General features: G+C 35.9%; 1 protein-coding gene across 1 annotated transcript in view; it reads left to right on the top strand.

The window, feature by feature from the left end:
- Positions 1-15,434, top strand: part of USP7 (ubiquitin specific peptidase 7 (herpes virus-associated)) — a 38,366-nt gene that overhangs the window by 11,651 nt on the left and 11,281 nt on the right. The window contains exons 6-20 of the mRNA XM_009995503.1: positions 1,519-1,649; positions 4,283-4,337; positions 4,857-4,937; positions 5,045-5,135; positions 5,948-6,030; positions 6,925-7,034; positions 7,859-8,015; positions 9,102-9,246; positions 9,843-9,973; positions 11,050-11,184; positions 11,380-11,481; positions 12,152-12,257; positions 12,646-12,738; positions 13,587-13,654; positions 14,855-14,955. Coding sequence (XP_009993805.1) covers positions 1,519-1,649; positions 4,283-4,337; positions 4,857-4,937; positions 5,045-5,135; positions 5,948-6,030; positions 6,925-7,034; positions 7,859-8,015; positions 9,102-9,246; positions 9,843-9,973; positions 11,050-11,184; positions 11,380-11,481; positions 12,152-12,257; positions 12,646-12,738; positions 13,587-13,654; positions 14,855-14,955 — 1,589 coding nt within the window. The remainder of the gene's footprint in view (positions 1-1,518; positions 1,650-4,282; positions 4,338-4,856; positions 4,938-5,044; positions 5,136-5,947; positions 6,031-6,924; positions 7,035-7,858; positions 8,016-9,101; positions 9,247-9,842; positions 9,974-11,049; positions 11,185-11,379; positions 11,482-12,151; positions 12,258-12,645; positions 12,739-13,586; positions 13,655-14,854; positions 14,956-15,434) is intronic.

Genomic DNA, 15,434 nt, shown 5'->3' with positions numbered 1-15,434 from the left:
TTTCAGGGTTCAGGAGGATAAGACAAAAATAAAAAGTTTTTAAGGGATGGTATTTGAAAGTGATTTGTTTTAGCTTGGAGAAACACTTTAGCTTTGAGAAAAGGGATTCAATCATACTTGCATACACAAACAAAAGGAGAGAGGCTGTGTGTTAAATGTTTACTTTGTAGTAACACTTAGAATATAAGAAGAAATAAGCCTAAAGTTTTTATTCAATGGCAGGTAGACCCTGGTGTCCCTCTGAGTTTAGAACCTACAGAGTTCTCTTCCAGACTAAATCACTATAAACTCAAAACTCTTAAAGCAGTGCTAACTCTTTAAGAAAATTGCTGATGAAGCTGCATGAGAAAATACTGGGGTTTTTTTCTCTTAATTTTTCCAGGTTAGCCAGGTAGTTAGCCTAATGGATTGGCAAAAATAATGACATGAGGGATTATTGAGTTTCCACAGTTAAAACTTGTTGCTGATGATAAAAGGACACGGTAAGTTAGAGGTCCTGGACACCTCTGAAATCTAGGCTGATGCAGAAACCCAGTGAGAGCTACTGAGATCCAGTTCACTTGCAGGAATATGTTATTCCTTGTTGTGTCACAGGCAAAAAATTCAGCTCGTAATTTTTCTGTTTCTTAACAGGTTATTTTCTCATGTGCTACTAAATATTGGAGTCTTTAGTTTTTCATGTCTTATTACCTGATTTCAGTCTAGAGTTGTGTGTTTTCTTTTTATGTTAATCCTTTCTAAATAAGCATCTCTCTGTAAACATATTTTCTTTGCTGTTACTTTTCCCTAAATATATTGGTATATGCTTCTTTAAAAGTGAATTTAGTTTCAGTACCTATTGAACTCTTCTAGTTTCTATTTGGTCTGTTTGTGTAATTGACTTATTCTCAGTCCTTCCCAGATGGCTATAATCAGTGAATTGAATTGTTAAGTTCATTGCAAATGTCAGACAGTGATGATGTTAAGTAGGAATTAATGTATGAGGGAATCTCAAAGCTTCCTCTTAAGTCCTTTTCTGTGTGGACTATTTCTGGTTTTGTTCGCTGGTTTCCCTTTATATGATTTCATGTGGTTGGTTTTTTTTGTGTGTTTATTGTGGGGTTGTTTTTTTCCCTCTGACAATATTCACAGATAGTCAAGCTACAGCACAAATCTGCAGTGATTTTCAAAAGCTTATAGTGTTGATCAGTATAGATGGTCCTACTGTGATGATTGTGTAGACTTACCAGGCAGGGCAAGTTTGAAGGTGTTGAATGCTTTAGTGCATTTCCTAGGGTGACATAAGGAAACTATTTAGATAAAATAACTGTGAATGGCATCTTTTGAACCAGTGTTTAAGAAGAGCGATTCCAGACAATTAATGTTTTTACACTACAGTACAAGACTTTTTTCAGACTTTTTTGGGGTGATGATTAAGTGGAGTTGTATGAAGGAATCCTCTGAAGATGAAAGAATGCATTAAACAATACGAGCAATAAACTTTTCCTTACATACTAATTGAACTAAATGCTTTTTCAGGCTGTGTACATGATGCCCACAGAAGGAGATGATTCATCCAAAAGTGTTCCTTTAGCATTGCAAAGAGTGTTTTATGAGCTGCAACATAGTGACAAACCCGTTGGAACTAAAAAGTTAACAAAATCTTTTGGGTAAGTTTCAGAAGTTTGGTCTGTTTATTGGGCTTTTAGAGGCTTTGTAAAGCTTTTCTTTAAATGAGGCCATTTCTAGAGAGGTGCAAAGATGTGTTAAATGGCATTATGTTAATTACTAACTTTTCTTAGTCTGCTTGGTTAGGTTTTTATTTATAGTCAGTATTAACAACAGCTGATCCAAAAGTCAGATTTTTGAGGGGAGTGGTGCACAAACACAACTGTTAGAAGCAAGGTTATAATTTACCTGTTAACAGAAAATGGTATGATGTTGCACAAGTAAAATTCAGGACTAAAATTATGGAAAAATTGCAGGTCATGTGCTGTTTTGTCTTTTTTGTTTTAATTTAAATCTGTGCTACATTTAGAGAAATAGCAGTAATTTGCATTTCCATACTTTTAGTTCTACATTGATTACTTTTGTAACATTTTCTTTTGGCATATCAAAGATGTCTGTATTTTTTGCCTATGCACAATTTAGAAACAATGCTGTATTCTGTTTCCTGATTTAAAGCTTAAGAGGAGTTAATGAAGTAAAGGTGTCAGAGAACACACACAAAATAATTATTTGGATTTTCCTGATTCTACCATTCCCATTTCTTCATCTATGTCTACAAATAGGCTTTTTTTTTTTTTTTCATTTTTACCCAGTATCCAGTTCACTGCTTGGTATGGTATTTTTTCCAGTCTGGACATGAAATTATACAATATAGCACCACTGACTGTTGATTTTATTTTTTTTTTCCTTTCACTGCCTTGATGTTTCAATTGAGCACAATTTAGGACAGAAGATTAAGATTAGCATAACTTTTACAAGTCTTCTCTTTGCATATCGCGTACGCATGGAGAAGGATTTTATCAATAATTGTTCTAAAAGATTATATTTCACATTATTTTCACACTGCATTTGTAGACTAGTCTTTCCTAGTAATATTGACAAATTTATTTAAACACTGGTTGGCAAGTTTGTATCATCTTTTTCATGTAGCTGCCCTGGTGTCCATCACATTTGTGAGGACTCTGATCTCACATCTTCTAAAGCTTGTAGTAGTGCTTAGTCCTGATAAGATGCTTTGTAACCTGATCTCTTTAAAACTTTTCCTTTTAAAATTCCTTCAAAAGGTGAAAATAAGATTGTTAACCTCAGTGTTTTAAGTTTTATCTGGTTGTATCCTCTTCTTTACTAGCACACTGTATATTTAGTTTATCAGCACTGCTGCTGTACTGTTACACCTGAAAGACTTACTGATATCATAAATATTTCATCTTAAGATCCCAACTGTGTCATCTTTAGCAGCATGAAGAGATCTTTCCTGAGGGTGTTACAGATGCTTAATTTTGTATCTGGGAGCAGGGTTTAAAAAATGTGTTCATGCCTGTCTCCATTTTTGGGAAGGAATTTTTTAATAAGTTTGAACATTTGGCCTTTTACCACCCAGGAAATCAGAGAGGGGTTTCTGATCTTGTGAGACCTGTCTACATGCTGTGTAGACAGCAAATACTGGGTATTGTGAGTTTTTAAGTTTGGCTTCTTTCAGTAGAAGTTGATGCCAGTGTCTGAAGGGGCCCTTTCTTATCCCAATATTAGTATGTAGTCTTTTTATTTTTGTCCTTTAAGCTGAATAGTGTTTAAAGCCTTGGGAGTCAGGAGATTATTTTCCATTCTTAACTATCTAATGGGTCACTTAATTCAGCCTGTGTACATGTGGACCCACACACAGTTGTTGTACACTTTTGAGAGTAGTAGGTATATAACTGAGAGTGGGAGGGGAAGATCAAGTCAGTATTGCTGCTGATCACCCCTGGGCTGGTGCCTTCAAGGGCAGAAAGAGCTCTCAGAGACTTGAAATTTAAAAAGCATTCTTGAGATAAAGAGTTCACAGGAGAAGGTGTTTCACACTGAAACCAAAAACACCCTGCTCTTTTATTGAAGGCAGTAGTGCTGAAGCCCTGGTTGCAGTGTGTCACCTCAGCTGCCAGGCCTCTGGAGACTGTGCTCTCACTCCTCCTTGCACACAAGTGTGTTTGCACATAGACAGTTCAGGAAGCCTCCTGGCATCCTCGGGGCTACTGTGCATCCAGGATTAACTGTTGAAATGAGCATGAAGGAGCCAGTATTTCCTATAAGTCCATTTACTTCCTTTCATATGCCACAATAATCCGTGAATGCTACTTGACTGCGCCTGAAGGGCCCTCAGAAGAGAGGCAGCTGGCAGAGGGCTGCAGAAACTTTTCTGATAGCATTGAATTGCTCCCAGGCCCTAAGAGTTTTTCTGATGTGAACTGAGAGAGGGTTGTAGACTGAAAGTATTCTTCTGCTAGCAACAGCCTGGCCCTGGCCTCTTTGGCTGGCTCTGGCTGCCTTCTCAGTCCCTGCCCCCAGGTGCACAGAGAGAAGGCAGCTGGGTGCGCAACAGTTGCCAGGGTGTCCCACAAGTTCACTGCCTCTTCTTACAGACAAGTAAATGCTGCAGAACTAAAAAACCTTGTGTATCAGCCAGTACCAAATGTCAGAATCTTTACATCTCGCTGTGTATTAAATCCTTGATCTGCAAAGAAATAGAAAAAAATTTTTTTTAAGCTGTAAGCTTTCTTTATAATACAGTAATTTTGTATTAATTTGCCTTTCAAAGGTGGGAAACTTTAGACAGCTTCATGCAACATGATGTCCAGGAGTTATGTCGAGTGGTATGGTTTTATATTATTTCTTATTGATCTGTGATGTATAATGTTGTCTCTTGATATTGTGTATGTACAGAATATAACTTAGTAACACTCTTAGTAATGGTGACACTTGTTAGTTTAAATTTGGTCTCTTGAGATGTAGAGGTTTTGCCTTGGTTTGTTTTGTTTGTTTGTTTTTAAGAATAGGATTGATTGTGGCCTTTTGAGGGTGAGGAATTTGTAAAGGAAAGGGAAAGCTGAAAATAAATGGCAGGTATGCTGGTATACAGTTTTGAAGGTGGAAATGCATCCTGACAGTTGGGAGGTTTTCTAGACTCAAAGTAGTAAAGCAGGGTAGTGCAGTTTTCGGGGTAAGAGGAGAATTTAAAGGACTAGAAAGGAGATACAGTACAAATAGACTAACATTTTGTTTTTATGCAAGTGACTTACAGTATAATCAGTGAAGTTGTCATCTCTGTATGATGAATAAATTCAAAAACTGCAAGTTTATCCCCTGAGAAAAAAACATCATTTTTCTTTCAGCTGCTTGATAATGTGGAAAATAAAATGAAAGGCACATGTGTAGAAGGCACTATTCCTAAATTGTTCAGAGGGAAGATGGTGGTATGTATTTATTATTTCTTCTTTAATTTAGTACTTAATGTTTTAATTTTAATATATAAATTAGCTGTTACTTGTATACGATGAAATATTGTGGTTTTTGTTTACAGTCTTATATCCAATGCAAACACGTAGACTATCGATCTGAACGAATAGAAGATTATTATGACATCCAGCTAAGTATAAAGGGAAAGAAAAATAGTAAGTGATACATTGTGATATGCACCAATCAAGTGCTTTGGCATGTTGGATATCTTTAGTGCTTGTTGACTTCATATGGGTTTGTTGATGCTTAGCACTTCAAAATATCCTTGCTTGATTTTGTTTGACACCTCATTGAAAACATACTCTGCAGAAAATGTTTTTGCTTACATTACCTTTGTTTTTTCTTCTCTTATTTCCCTTCTCTGCTCCTTCCTCCCTAATGTCCTCGCTGATATCTTCTAATAAAAATAAGAACTTTGGGATATTTCCTGGTGCATACTGTGCTGTGGTAATAACAGTAGTGCTGTCAGAGTGGATTATAATTTCTATATGAAGATGAAGTTGGAGGAAATCAGATTCTTATTTAGACCTGACCATAGTAATAAGGAGATAAAAAGTATAAACTAATTACCTAGCATACAGCACAGCAGCATAACAGTGGTCTCCTGTCATTGCTTTACCAAGAACTTGGCATTACAAGACTTGGGAGAGGCCGTGTAAGAATCCAGCCAACAGAACCATCTAGCTTGAGACTTAACAGTTGCAAAGTGAGAAGAGAAGATTTGGCAGGCTGTTGTAACTCTGTGATTTTAAAACCTGTTGATATTCTTATGTATGCCTCTTCAGTTTTGTGCATTTAGTGATGTTCTTAAGCAATGTAAAACGTGTTTTTTTTTAAAAAAAGACAAATATCGAAAGACAAACTCTCATGTCTTAATATGTTATCTGATTAATACATTGTTAAGCTCCTGGACTAGACTAAACTTACATTTTTCTTTCTACAACTCCCCAATCTTCCTTTCCTTTAGTTTTTGAGTCCTTCATTGACTATGTTGCAGTGGAGCAGTTGGATGGTGATAACAAGTATGATGCAGGAGAACATGGCTTGCAGGTACTTTTTGCTTTTATTTGGTTTAAATCTTATTTTTATGTCCTTGATAAAGTAAGTTAACAAAGCTAGAGCAGTAAAAAATGTTGTAAAACCCATTCTAGGTTGTATCAACTGATTTTGGTGCTTTTTCTCCCTTGACAGCTTTTACATAGCTCCTCTTAATTGCTGTTAGGTTTCTTAAAATGAAGCCTGGATTTTAAAATGTTCTAATCAGCACCAAGTTCTATTTTTTATACCTGTGTTTTACTGACTAGAATGGTTAAGTTCTCTGTTGATCTGAAGACTGAGGAGCTCTGCCTCTAAATGTGGTCTGTTCTTCAAGATGTCTAGTAAAAAAGCAGCATAGCTCTGAAAGTAACTTTAGAGGCATCATTTGTGTATCATCAAGAGAGCCAAATGAACCCATGGAATTTTGAACATACATGTGTGTGCACATGTTTCTGAGCTTTTCAGCTGCTCTTCGCTGCACCCACTGTAGGAAGCTGAAGTCCTTTTTAGTAAAACAAAGGTTTTTAAAGCTTATTTTTGCAGCTTCCATATACCTGTTTTTGTGAATAACAAATCTTCACTGTATTCTTTAACTGCTGTTAGGAAGGTACAATCTGGTAGCCAAATTATCTGTTGGCACAATACAGTGACCACAAAAATCTTAACTGATCAAAAATGAGTTTTCTCCCCCATATTCTCTGTAAATTTTATTTATACAAGTAACTTGCTCGTAATGCAGTGAGATGTTCATGTGTGCTGGTATGAATATTCTCAACACTCTCTGGTGCACATTGTGTTGTCAAGCCTTTAAAATAAAAGTCCATAGGAAGAATGTCTGCAGCAAACAAATATTTTGAGTTACTAAAAATCTTGCAATTTCAACACTGCTTCTTTTTAAACATCTAGGAGGCAGAGAAAGGTGTGAAGTTCCTGACATTGCCACCAGTATTACACTTACAGCTCATGAGATTTATGTATGATCCTCAGACTGACCAAAACATCAAGATAAATGATAGGTAAGTTTTTTTCATTGTAGATTTTGGACCTGTTAATGTATTTTATAAAACATAATTTGCCAAAATTCTATTTTTGAGTCAACTCATAGAGGAAGATGTGTGCAGTGGCACATATCAGAGGTCCCCAAAAGGTACACTGATTGAATATTAAGGCTCTGAATTACAAAGTTAATACCTAAATAGTAATATGTAGTTGTTGTTTTGCATATGAAGCAAGTGAATGCCTCTTTTTCTGCTTTGTGGAACATTCTTTGTACTGTGTGAGAAGTTGGTAGATTCCTGTAGGCTGCCACAAGAGTGAGTAGGATGAAGGAATAGTCTTCCTATTTCCCTCTATTTCCATTCCCACTCACTGTAAGTAGAGTTTTCCAAGGAGATACAGTGTTGTAAACTAAATCTGTATTGCAGTGATTTCAATTGCACTGAGAAAATGAGACTGCAGCACCTGAAAGACATTTCAAAAGGGTGTTGGAGTCCTGTGGTACCTGTGCTAGAAAAGCTCTGTTTGTCTCTAGAAAATAACGTTTGAGTTTTCCCCTCAACACAGCGAATTCAAAGCAGCACTATTTCAGTAAAGGGCCGTTACCCTTGTTACTGAGACATGTTTCCTAGGTACTTAGGAAGATTATTTTTTTAGGAAGATTATTTTTAGTCCATATTGAACCAGTATGAAATCTGCCACTGTATACAGGGTATCCTGGATTTGTAACAATAACTCGTTCAGTTTTTGCATCTTGCTGCAGGAGTAAGCGCTGATGTCCTGCATAATAGCATGTGTCTGTCTTAACTACCAATAAAACTGTCTTAATTCTTTTCCAAACTAGGTTTGAGTTTCCTGAGCAATTGCCACTAGATGAATTTTTGCAAAAAACAGATCCTAAAGATCCTGCCAATTACATTCTTCATGCAGTTCTAGTACACAGTGGAGATAACCATGGCGGACATTATGTCGTTTACTTAAATCCAAAGGGGGATGGCAAGGTGAGTATTGAAAAGCACCTGAACGTATTTGTGCTTTGCCAATATGGACTTGCAAGTTTCATAATGAGCAAATCTTTTTTAACTTTTATTCCCTAACAGAAAAGTGTTCTGGCACACTCTTTTCATCACACAGGGATTTGACTTCTCCATGTTGTTCTTAATACTTTTCATTTGACACCTATTCTAACTTGTTTGAGAAACTGGCTCTGTATTTTCAAGAAGAAAAAACATCAGCCCTCCTGTCTAGTTTTTGCTCTTTAGAGAGGAGCCTGTATTTGGAGGCATTAAAGAATCACCTGCCTTTATAAAAGGAGCAGCTTCATCTTTGCTATTGGCTTTTGGCAAAGTACTTTTAAACTAAGGGAATCCCTTCAGTTGTGTGTGTAGTTTTATTGCAATCAAATTTGATCCAGCATTTTTTTTAGGCTGACTTTATGCTGAAGCAAATAGAAATGTTTCAAATATTTCTGTGACTCAGAAATTCAATTCAAAGTGTTACAGGTTTAGGTAACTTGATTGGATTGGACATTTATAGGTCAGGTGCCTCTTCCCTTGAATTGTCTGGTTTTGTATGTACATGAGTGTTCACATTAAAAATAGAGGTCAGATTTAGCTTTATATTTATTGCTGTTTGTCTTTCATTCTTAATTGGCTTTGTTTTAATTAAAAATGTGCTGTAATTTACTTTAAATGTACACATGATTGCTAGATAACTTGTGCATCAATTTTTTTATTTTACAACAAATAAGGTAAGCTTTCTGAAATTTGTGTAAAAATGTTGGCTATTTGAGTAAGAGTCTTAAGAAAAAGTAATTTGAAAAATTATTGGCCTTTTGATATTCAGTGTAAAATGTTGAAATATTTCAGCAAAGGTTTGGTATTTATGGCCTTCTTTATGCTGAGCACAAGTAGCAGGTAGCACAAATTATACTGAACTAGATTTCTTTTTTTAAACTCATGCTGCTTGAAAAGCAGTTCTAGTTACTTCAAAGACCTGAAAGATGTGCCAGAAATAGAATCAATCTATCATTCAAGATCATGTTTTTGGTGTGTAAAATAATGTTTATCTAAAAACTTTCTCTCTAGTGGTGTAAATTTGATGATGATGTGGTATCAAGATGTACAAAGGAAGAAGCAATTGAACACAACTATGGAGGTCATGACGATGACTTGTCAGTCAGGCACTGCACCAATGCCTACATGCTGGTTTACATCAGGGAATCCAAATTAAGTACGTATGCACTGCACGTGTTCCAAGTTAGATTTACATACAGGAGTTCATGGCTATATTTTACTTCCAAATTGTTGACAGTCTTCTTATGCAGAGGGGCTTTGTTAGTTACATTTGGAATGTACAGATGATGTGGGATCAACCAGGCTTTCTCTCACTTTTGGAAAGTATGTGCTAATCTGGTGCCTTCTTGTCTTAGCACTAAAAGGCAGGGCTGTGCATCTGCAGAGTGCTTGAGTCTTGGTTGGTTGATAGGATGCAAAAATTAGTGGACTAACTTCAGTATGGAACTTAGTTCAGATTATAAATTTGTAGGTATATGTACACTGAAAAAAAGAGTGGTGATACACATTTTTATTAATCCTGAAATTGAGTATTTAATTCAGAAGTCTGATACGTATTTCATGACAGTAGTGCTTTTTGGCTTGGGATACAAAATGCTTCTTTTGCCAAAACATCATGAAACTAACCCATGCTTTTAATTAAAACATGAAAAAAGCTGGTTTTGACTTCAAATCAGAGGAGAGTCAAATGTGTATGAAGAAAACCCTGTTTGATGTAAATCTTGAAGTGACATCACAAAACTTCCTTTGCAGGTGAAGTTTTACAGCCTGTCACAGATCATGATATTCCTCAACAACTTGTAGAAAGGCTACAAGAAGAGAAGAGGATAGAAGCTCAGAAGAGGAAGGAGAGGCAGGAAGCTCACCTCTATATGCAAGTGCAGGTCAGCTTTTGATACAGATCAAGTTACAACTACTTTACCATTAAAATTTAAAATGTTGAACCACCCACGGCAAATCTTGATTTTCAGTTTTTTGAATTTGTGTTTGGAAGTAGCATTGGAAGTGGAATTGGAAGTGAAATTGTAATCTTAGTGCTTGCAAGTGCTTGCATGTGTATTTACATAGGCAACACATCCTAATGAAATGCAGTACTGGGTGTTAGAGACATTTCTGTGTTCTCTAGAAGTTATGTTTTTGCAAGTAAAAATAGTATGTTCAGGTGAAAGGAAAAGGACTAGGGCATTTTAAATGGCTGCCCTGCCACTGCACTTTTGTCTCCTTCAGGACTTATTTTCTAAAATTAGAATGTATCCAGCCATAGGCTGTGAGCCTGGACTGCTGCCAACCTGAGCTCATCAAGTAGAAGCAGAAGGAGAGAGTGCTTATATTTGCAATTATGTTTTTGGAAAAGGCAGATGGACTAGATAGTTATGAATTGCCTTAAGGAACCCTGTTTATGGCTCTTTCCAGAGCCCATCTGGCAGAAGAAAATAGAACCCATATTCCATTTGTCTCCATGTTTCCTCACATCCTCTTTTTTACGTTCATAAGCAAAGGTATTGGTGAAATTCAGCTTGTTTTACACTGCATTTACACTGTGTTCAGTGGAGAGACTGTGTTGCACCATTTGTGTCTCTGTTAACAGAGCTGTGGGAGATACAGGAAACATTTCAGGCCAGCCTCTTTGCACCAGTAAAATAATTATGTAGCCTTTTTTTTAAGTGCCAGGATTGTTAGAGCACATGTTTCCAAGATTGGGATCTAAACGCAACTGGTTTTTAATTGTTTGGGATTTGTAAGAATTAGTGTATTTTAATTACTTACACTGATTTGACTATCAATCACAATCTTTTCATTATAATCTGTATACTTGCAAATTTTCTTCATGAGAACACAAAGTGTTGGCAGCAAGCCACTACCCAGAGAGCCAGTGCTATTGCACTGAGGCATCATGAGAAGGTGTTACATTGTACAGCTGAGTTAATATCAATAATAACCTTTACATGTAATTTTTCAGATAGTGGCAGAGGATCAGTTCTGTGGTCACCAAGGCAATGATATGTATGATGAAGAAAAAGTGAAATACACTGTTTTCAAAGTATTGAAAAACTCCACACTTACAGAATTTGTTCAGAATCTCTCTCAAACAATGGTAAGTTTCTGTAGCTAAATATCTTATCTTATGTATTTGTTTTATTACATTATGGTTGTTTCAAGGTCTTTATTTTCTGTAGGTATTGGCAGCAGTCATAATGTAGGCCTTTTAAAAGAGAAGATCTGTTCAGGTTTAATAGAAGTATCTTAGCCTTGTTTGTTTGTTTCCTGTCACAATTTTTATTTATTTTAGGGATTTCCCCAGGATCAAATCAGATTATGGCCAATGCAAGCCAGAAGTAATGGAACAAAAAGACCTGCAATGTTAGATAATGAAGCAGATGGCAATAAAACGGTAAATATTCATTGATAGAGGACAGAATTTCTGTATATCACCCATGGTTTTTGTTCTCTTTAATAATCAGTTAGGGACTTCAGATTTTTCAGGGTTTTAGTTTAACCTGTAGCTGGTAAAGTTTGATATGAGAAGACTTCAGGTTTAGTGGATTGATTGGGACAAGAGGGTGCGTTGTGGTGTGTTATTTTTCATCCATGAAAAAAGCATCATTATTATTATTTTAACATTAGATTTCAAACAGAACTGTCTTTTTGAGTTCTGCGTTATTTGGACAAAACCTCAGGATTTAATGAAATGTGTTGCTTCAAGTGTTAAACAGTGTGTCTAAATACAGCAGAAAACTGATTGGTTTCACTGTCCTGTTACTTCTAAAGTGAAGTAATTTTCTTGCCATAATAAAGACAGTTGTAGGTAGATTTTGTAAATGAAAAAGAAATAGGTCAATTATTCATTATTATTTGTGCTTCATTAAAACCTTTTCTGGTTTTTATATCTATCATTGCTTCTCTTAATAAATTTCATAAACTTCCTTTCTTCACAACTAAAAAAAAGTAATTCTCTCACTCATAGAATGTCATAAAGTTCTTGTGTCTGATGAAAATGGAGATATTTGGTTATATTATATTCTCCAGAGGCTTTTTTTCTTCTTCCACATCTTTCTACATAGATGATTGAGCTCAGTGACAATGAAAATCCATGGACAATATTTTTGGAAACAGTAGATCCAGAGATGGCTGCTACTGGAGCAACATTACCCAAGTTTGATAAAGACCGTAAGTATAAATGCTAAAATCTGAGTGAATTCAAAAGGCTTTTCTTTTGGTGTATCTCAGAAAACATTGTGTGCCCCTTTTTTCAATCACATGATTGATGTATCCATAAAAACCACAGTGCTGAAATTAATTTTCTTTGTGCAGTGTTTCCTTCATTTATTTTAGTGCAAGCCCTATTTCACATGTTCCTAAAATCAGTGCTTTGATTTTTACGTACATAAAGTTGGTATATAAAAAAAAAATCAGTATTTTGAGGCCATTAATCAAATTAATAAATCAAAGTCACATCTTTTGCTACTGTTTAAAGAAAAATACGCAGGTGATTTCCCCGCTTCCCAGACATACTCAAATAAGCCTTAAAATTAAATCTTGATTCCTGATTTTGTAGATGATGTAATGTTGTTTCTGAAGATGTATGATCCGAAGACTCGGAGTTTGAATTATTGTGGACATATCTACACACCTATATCCTGTAAAATACGTGAGTTCTGAAGTTCAGTGTCATTATTATAATTAGAACTTTTAAAAGGCAACAGATAATATATCTTTGTTCTTCTAATATTGATTTTATCACTGATATCGAAGTTAGGCCACAGCAAGAAATTCTGATTTCTCCCAACACCTGGTGGTTCTCTTTCCCATGCTGTGGCAGTGAAACTTCTGCAATTGCCTTAGTACACCATTGCCTGCCAGTTAATTATTTTCTTACAGGTTTGCTGTGTTTAACAGGTGTTGCTGAACATAGGCAGCTGTTTCAAGGCTTGCTGTCAAGCTTTGTGATTTGATACTGCTTCCCAGATTGTGGGTTGGTTGGGTTTTTTCTTCCTATTTCAAGTTATTTTTCTGGAATGTAGTTCTGCAATAGTACAACTTTCACTCTGGTAGCCTGAGAGCAGCACCTCAGGCTGAATTGGGCATGAGCTTTCATTTTCATATGAGTTCATTTAAAGAATTCAGCAAATGTCCACTTAGTAAAAATACTTCAATTTGTCATTTTGTTGACTTGTACATGCTTTCTAATTCTGTATTTTAGCTGTCAATTTTTTTTTTTAAGAGAAAAAAATTTCTTTGACGAAGCAGCAGTGTTACTTCATGTCTTTTATCTTGGATGGCCTTGCATATGTTTTTGTTATTGTTCATATTAGGTGGAAGGAAACTTAAAGTCTGCCTCTGGGTTGAATGGCAATAAGGGAAGCTTTTAGACTTCTTTTGCTTAGGAATTTAAAAGCTATTTATCCAGGGCAGAAAAATAGGTTCACTTCTTTCTGCAGGAAGTCTCACTAGCAGTTAAGGTGCACTGCATTTCACATTCCTTTTCTTTTCTAATAGGTGACTTGCTTCCAGTTATGTGTGAGAGAGCAGGATTTCCACAAGAAACTAACCTTATCCTCTATGAGGTTTGGATTGATGAACTTTTTGTAACATTTTTGTCTTTTATGTGCTATATTTAGAGGATTTATTGGTTAAAAAAAGGCTTCTCATAAAAAAGTTAATTTGTAAATCATAAACACTCTGTAACCTTTAGCTTTGAAGTCTACAGTGCTGCAAGAGAGTATCAACAGGTAGTTAACTTCAAAACAGATTTAAAATTAAACAAATAGAAGTGTGAGGCTTTAAAACCAATGATTTCTTCCTGAAGATCTACATGAGCAGCTTTACTGGGCTAAATTTGTGTGTATCCTCAGAGTTGCAGTGTTAGAGGAGCTAATGCTGCTAACGTTGGCTGTTGTATTTTCAGTGCCCCCCCTTAGGCAGCAGAGTTGAGAAAATGCTGCACCTTCTCCTTCCTTCCCTAAGTAACCAAACAAAAGACTTAGTCTGCCCACATGTTTCTGCCCAAATACAGAGATGGCAAATCTTTATAACCACTGCATTTATTGAGCGCTGACGATTGAGATCTTGCCAAGGGAAAATTCTTGCTATAATAAGAACAAGGAATTGGATTTTTAACTGTTGTTTTTGTTAGCAGTCATGCTGCTCTCTCTGGTGGTTCCAGGGGAGCACACACACTTCTGTGCTAAAAGCAGAACTGTCAGGTACTTCTGCTGAGTGCCAGTCCGGGCTGCAGTTTGATTCCACTTTGTTTAGACAGGCACTTGTATCCCAGGACATCAGCCTGCAAGTGTAAATACATAAAAGATGTTTTATAGATAAATATTTATATAGATTACAAATTGTAGATTTTAATATGACTTTGTTATTTTTTAAAAAAGACAAATTATTTGCTGTGCAGAGGTTCTGCACAATTAAAATCAGTGCTCTCCAAGATTCCTGGAAGCTGCATCAGTAGGAAATTCGTATCTGAATTTTGGAAAATTTTCAGTGCTAAGATAGTGCTAAATGTTAAAATACTTGTGCAAATAAGATAACCTGAGTGAGACTCCAAAGGTAAAAATGACCAGCCAGCTTTATCAATAGTAATTAGATGTACCTGGAACTTAGCTAAGACAACATTTATGTGTGTATATATAAATTATATATAAATTTTTAATTGAAAGAAGATACAAGTTACTTTATGTGATGATTTTTTACTACTGTCAGCTTTATTTTTGTATTTTGTTTATTCTGTGATCAACCTTTTTTCTTCTTTATTGCAGGAAGTTAAACCCAATTTAACAGAAAGGATTCAAGACTATGATGTATCTCTTGATAAAGCTCTTGATGAACTCATGGATGGTGACATCATAGTTTTTCAGAAGTATGTATTTTAAGGGGACAGCTGATCATTGCAATTAAATCACCTGATTCAGTTTGAAAGCAGAACTCCCTTTAACTTAGCATTTTTAACAAGAACACAGTGTAGTTTTCCAGCAGTAGACATGTTCTCATTTGTTTATTCAAAAGAAATGAAAAAATATCAGTGTTTTTTTAATTATCGCATGCCACATTAGTTAAGGAAAAGAGGTTTCATCCTAGTTTAGAAAACTAATACCCTAAAATGAGTCTTAATACTACCAAAGAGTGTGATTCAGCAATGTGTCTGAGTTCTGCAGCTTTTCCCTTGGAGCCACCATAACTCAGACACTGAAGAGCCTACACCAGCATTTCAGATCTCGGGCTCTGTTCCAGGACCACTGCACAGAGCTTTGGCTTGGAGCTCGTTTCAGCCTAGAATTAAACTAAACTGCCTTCCCTCTTTTGCTTTAATTTGTGCTCACAGCAAGTTCCACACTGGTC

Source organism: Chaetura pelagica, unplaced genomic scaffold (assembly GCF_000747805.2).
Source record: "Chaetura pelagica isolate M959 unplaced genomic scaffold, ChaPel_1.0 scaffold124, whole genome shotgun sequence".
NCBI classification, from domain to species: Eukaryota; Metazoa; Chordata; class Aves; order Apodiformes; family Apodidae; genus Chaetura; species Chaetura pelagica.
The sequence above is the reverse complement of the archived record's forward strand: the minus strand, read 5'-3'. Positions and strand labels throughout refer to the sequence as shown.